Source organism: Sinocyclocheilus grahami, unplaced genomic scaffold, assembly GCF_001515645.1.
Source record: "Sinocyclocheilus grahami isolate Dianchi unplaced genomic scaffold, SAMN03320097.WGS_v1.1 scaffold713.1, whole genome shotgun sequence".
In the NCBI taxonomy this organism is placed as follows: domain Eukaryota; kingdom Metazoa; phylum Chordata; class Actinopteri; order Cypriniformes; family Cyprinidae; genus Sinocyclocheilus; species Sinocyclocheilus grahami.
The window spans coordinates 222,101-227,454 of NW_015505892.1; the positions used below are offsets into that span (position 1 = coordinate 222,101).

At 43.1% G+C, this 5,354-nt stretch overlaps 1 protein-coding gene and 1 long non-coding RNA gene across 2 annotated transcripts in view; one reads left to right on the top strand and one right to left on the bottom strand.

Moving 5' to 3' along the window:
- Nucleotides 1-373: 373 nt before the first annotated feature.
- Nucleotides 374-5,177, bottom strand: LOC107560178 (uncharacterized). The gene is made up of 2 exons (XM_016244286.1): nucleotides 4,553-5,177; nucleotides 374-2,400 (listed from the first exon to the last, which is right to left on the bottom strand). The coding sequence occupies exons 1-2, from the start codon at nucleotides 4,717-4,719 to the stop codon at nucleotides 2,037-2,039; spliced, it is 531 nt and encodes a 176-aa protein (XP_016099772.1). The 5' UTR covers nucleotides 4,720-5,177; the 3' UTR covers nucleotides 374-2,036.
- The window catches only part of LOC107560179 (uncharacterized), a 4,564-nt gene continuing 4,326 nt past the window's right edge, over nucleotides 5,117-5,354 (top strand). The window contains exon 1 of the long non-coding RNA XR_001605699.1: nucleotides 5,117-5,192. This is a non-coding gene — a long non-coding RNA (uncharacterized lncRNA). The remainder of the gene's footprint in view (nucleotides 5,193-5,354) is intronic.

A 5,354-nucleotide genomic window follows, 5' to 3' on the forward strand; every position in this document is an offset into this window, starting at 1 on the left:
CATTTAGTATTATGATGTGCCTTGTGGGGGGGGGGGGGTACACTATGTATGAAACAAAAAATTATGAAATGTATTTTTGATTATAAATGGTACATTTAAACCAAGTTAGGTAAAAGAAAAGTAGTCAGAATACATTACCTAAAATGAGTAACCTAGATTATATTACTAACTACAGTTTTCATCATCTGTAATCAGTGATGGGCTACAAGATTTATATATATGCATATTTGCTTCCTTTTGAATAAGATGCTCTTTTGAAATCCAACAAAGCTTTGCAAATCAGATGTACAAGAAATGTAGCTTTTTTTAAAGAAATGTGTCCGTGCAAAACACACTGCCAATGATGCTAAATGGTTGCTAGGGTGTGGCTCGAGTTGGATTTTTCACTTGTTTTATGGTCCATCAGGACAAAGCACACATTCGACTTTACTTAGGTTTGAGCACATGACTATCAGCACTAGTACTAGTGAGGACTGACTTGGTAAACACCTCAAATAATTGATTCTCAAGGGGATTTCGTACGCTTGAAGGGCACAAACTGAGGTTTTTATAATTGATTTGTACCCACAGCTGCTGAATCAATTCTACAGTCACAGGACGATCAAAAAACGTCTCCAAAACATCTTGTTTACAGGCTGCTTAATAGTACAAGCGCATGCATTCAAAGTATCCAGTTCAACCACTGAATAAACTGAGTTAGTGTTTTTTAAATCAGTCATCACTGTTTGAACAAACTCAGCATTTAACTCCATATCTTAGAATTAAAGGTGGACTTTTTTACATTCAGGCGAATATCCAACTGCATATCAACTCACTAAAAATGACTCAAAACATCTTAGCAGCTGCATTGCGCGTTTGAATTAAATGGCCATTGTTGACCATGTGTTGTTCATAAATGTGCAGTATAAATGCAGTTTAGTAACTCTGTGTTCGAGTTGCACAAATTTCTCCCAGATATTTTCCGGCATGTGCTGTAACAGGTCAAAAAGCCACCGCTGAAAATAGAGCAGGATTGTGTAATTCCTGCTTTTGACTTCAGAAGTCAATCAATAAGCCTCCATCGTGTACTGTACGGAGAGAGTACTAAACATGCAAGGATCACTAGATGTGACTCACTAGCAAACAGTTAGAGACCGATGACAAATAAGACCGATGAGGGTCACTACGAGGCCAGAAGACACCGAAGAGAGTGAAAATCTGTTGCTGTGAAGTGTAAAAAGCTGCTAATGCCTGAAAAATGACCCTATCTTGACCTGAATAAAACCAATTAATAGAAGCACCAGTTGTGTTTTGCACAAAAGCCAGCATTAACCCAATCCTAATATCTGATTATGGGTTAATGCAGGATTAAACCGCGCGCTCACCTCAACTAAACTGTAATTCCGTTACCTTGCCAGCTTGTTTTTAATCTAGTCAAAGTGATTGATGTGCTGCCTAGTTTGGCTTATATAACACACACAAGTGCATCTTCTTGTTAACCCCTTGTGCAGTGAGTGTTTGTAGTTGTAAGTTGTTTATTTACCATTACAGTGATGTATTCTACACCTATGGTACACCATTTGTTGTAAAAAAAATGATCTATAGGGATGCTAAAAATTTCCAGAGCATGTATGTACATTACTAAACAATACATTTACATGGATATTTGCACATACCTGAGCATCGACACATTTTCATCTAACACAAGAATCCTGATTAAACTGGGTAACAGGGTTAGTTGAAATTCATGCAAGCTTTTAGTGTTGTTATTTTAAAAGCTTGTCCCCCTCCCACCCCAAAAACATGGCTGTTCAAATCAAGGCATTGAGCGCAATGGACAGTCAGTCCTTCGCTTCGGATGAATGCTTCCTATACAATTCAATGCGGTTTTGGAGTGTACGCGTCCAAATTGGGAGATGCCGAGCATTAAGGCAAAACAAAATAGGTTATATATGAATGGTTAAGCACCTTCGGAGCCTCTGCTATTTATGCGTCGGTGTCCGGCCTCGTCTCGGCTTGTGAACCAGCAGCACCGTTTCCGAGTCTCAAACCCTCGCTTAGGTCTTTCTGTGCCGGTTATTTGAGTCAGTTTGTCTAGAGTCGTCCTCCAGCGACGTTGCGCGCTCGTCCCAGCGCGTCTCCGGCTGTGCGTCTCCACCGGCGAGGGTCTGGTGTCTCCGGGAAGACTGTGGTTTAGCTGCAGCCTGGGTGTCTGAGATGTCGCTGGGCATGTATGTGTAGAGATCCGCGGGTTGGGAGTGCGCGCTTTTGGAGAGGGACGCGGCCGTCTGCTCCAGAGACGCGTTGGTGCCGGTGGCGTTGATGTGGATCGGAGTCGCCTGCGTGCTGTTGCTTTCCGTCCCGTTGGCGCTCGCGGTGGTGGTGGTGGTGGTGGTGTTTGGACCTGACTTGTTTGGAGACCATATGAGGCTGTAGTAGATGGCCAGGATGATCGCAGCTAGAGACACTTCCTTTTGAATAAGATGCTTCCTTTTGAATTAAACACACTGCCAATGATGCTAAATGGTTGCTAGGGTGTGGCTCGAGTTGGATTTTTCACTTGTTTTATGGTCCATCAGGACAAAGCACACATTCGACTTTACTTAGGTTTGAGCACATGACTATCAGCACTAGTACTAGTGAGGACTGACTTGGTAAACACCTCAAATAATTGATTCTCAAGGGGATTTCGTACGCTTGAAGGGCACAAACTGAGGTTTTTATAATTGATTTGTACCCACAGCTGCTGAATCAATTCTACAGTCACAGGACGATCAAAAAACGTCTCCAAAACATCTTGTTTACAGGCTGCTTAATAGTACAAGCGCATGCATTCAAAGTATCCAGTTCAACCACTGAATAAACTGAGTTAGTGTTTTTTAAATCAGTCATCACTGTTTGAACAAACTCAGCATTTAACTCCATATCTTAGAATTAAAGGTGGACTTTTTTACATTCAGGCGAATATCCAACTGCATATCAACTCACTAAAAATGACTCAAAACATCTTAGCAGCTGCATTGCGCGTTTGAATTAAATGGCCATTGTTGACCATGTGTTGTTCATAAATGTGCAGTATAAATGCAGTTTAGTAACTCTGTGTTCGAGTTGCACAAATTTCTCCCAGATATTTTCCGGCATGTGCTGTAACAGGTCAAAAAGCCACCGCTGAAAATAGAGCAGGATTGTGTAATTCCTGCTTTTGACTTCAGAAGTCAATCAATAAGCCTCCATCGTGTACTGTACGGAGAGAGTACTAAACATGCAAGGATCACTAGATGTGACTCACTAGCAAACAGTTAGAGACCGATGACAAATAAGACCGATGAGGGTCACTACGAGGCCAGAAGACACCGAAGAGAGTGAAAATCTGTTGCTGTGAAGTGTAAAAAGCTGCTAATGCCTGAAAAATGACCCTATCTTGACCTGAATAAAACCAATTAATAGAAGCACCAGTTGTGTTTTGCACAAAAGCCAGCATTAACCCAATCCTAATATCTGATTATGGGTTAATGCAGGATTAAACCGCGCGCTCACCTCAACTAAACTGTAATTCCGTTACCTTGCCAGCTTGTTTTTAATCTAGTCAAAGTGATTGATGTGCTGCCTAGTTTGGCTTATATAACACACACAAGTGCATCTTCTTGTTAACCCCTTGTGCAGTGAGTGTTTGTAGTTGTAAGTTGTTTATTTACCATTACAGTGATGTATTCTACACCTATGGTACACCATTTGTTGTAAAAAAAATGATCTATAGGGATGCTAAAAATTTCCAGAGCATGTATGTACATTACTAAACAATACATTTACATGGATATTTGCACATACCTGAGCATCGACACATTTTCATCTAACACAAGAATCCTGATTAAACTGGGTAACAGGGTTAGTTGAAATTCATGCAAGCTTTTAGTGTTGTTATTTTAAAAGCTTGTCCCCCTCCCACCCCAAAAACATGGCTGTTCAAATCAAGGCATTGAGCGCAATGGACAGTCAGTCCTTCGCTTCGGATGAATGCTTCCTATACAATTCAATGCGGTTTTGGAGTGTACGCGTCCAAATTGGGAGATGCCGAGCATTAAGGCAAAACAAAATAGGTTATATATGAATGGTTAAGCACCTTCGGAGCCTCTGCTATTTATGCGTCGGTGTCCGGCCTCGTCTCGGCTTGTGAACCAGCAGCAACGTTTCCGAGTCTCAAACCCTCGCTTAGGTCTTTCTGTGCCGGTTATTTGAGTCAGTTTGTCTAGAGTCGTCCTCCAGCGACGTTGCGCGCTCGTCCCAGCGCGTCTCCGGCTGTGCGTCTCCACCGGCGAGGGTCTGGTGTCTCCGGGAAGACTGTGGTTTAGCTGCAGCCTGGGTGTCTGAGATGTCGCTGGGCATGTATGTGTAGAGATCCGCGGGTTGGGAGTGCGCGCTTTTGGAGAGGGACGCGGCCGTCTGCTCCAGAGACGCGTTGGTGCCGGTGGCGTTGATGTGGATCGGAGTCGCCTGCGTGCTGTTGCTTTCCGTCCCGTTGGCGCTCGCGGTGGTGGTGGTGGTGGTGGTGTTTGGACCTGACTTGTTTGGAGACCATATGAGGCTGTAGTAGATGGCCAGGATGATCGCAGCTAGAGACACGGATAAAACATAGGCGAACACGGTGGCCAGTCTTACCCACTTCTTATTGGTCTTTGCAGCCATCTTTGCCTTCTTGTCGCCCGTGTAGGTGGCCGGTTTGCCCCTCTCCATGTTGGGCATGTAGTCTCGGTCCCGATTGGCCCGGGTTTTCCCTCGATGCTCCACGACCCCGTCCGTTTTGAAGGATGTCGAGGCTCTTTTACGCGCAGGTTAAATCGAGTCGCGTTCATCCATGGCGCTCGAAACGTCTCAGAAATCCATCAGGATCATGTTGCAGCTCAACGTGGATGTTGTTGTTGTTGTTGATGGTGGTGGTGGTGGTGGTGCTGATGCTTCTGGTGTTTTGCAGCATCCAGCGCAGCTTTTTCCCCGAAGGCTGAGATGTTTCTGATCCAAATATCATGGGAATGGATTAGAGAGGGTTGAAAATGATGAGACGGATCATACTGTACACACATCTGCGTGTGTCTCTGTGTGTGTGTGTGTGTGTGTTATTCAACTAAAGAAGAGGCTTCATCAGCTAAAAATACAGGAGAGGAGGAGGAGGCTCTTAAAGGACCAGCGGAGAGTGAAGTCAGTTCATTCAAGATCTGGTAACACTTTGATAACTTTCATCAAAATGCGTTTGAAAAACATTATATAATGCTTAACAGATCTGTATGATGTGCATTCAGATAAGAACGAATTTTATTCATGCAATATTATTTTATTATTAAATATTATATATATATATATATATATATATATATATATAT

Coding starts and splice junctions, on each gene's coding strand:
- LOC107560178 (XM_016244286.1), bottom strand. CDS start 4,719: ATGCCCAACATGGAGAGGGGCAAACCGGCCACCTACACGGGCGACAAG. Junction 2,401..4,552: donor ATCTACTACAGCCTCATATG/GTCTCCAAACAA, acceptor CAGCCTCATATG/GTCTCCAAACAAGTCAGGTC.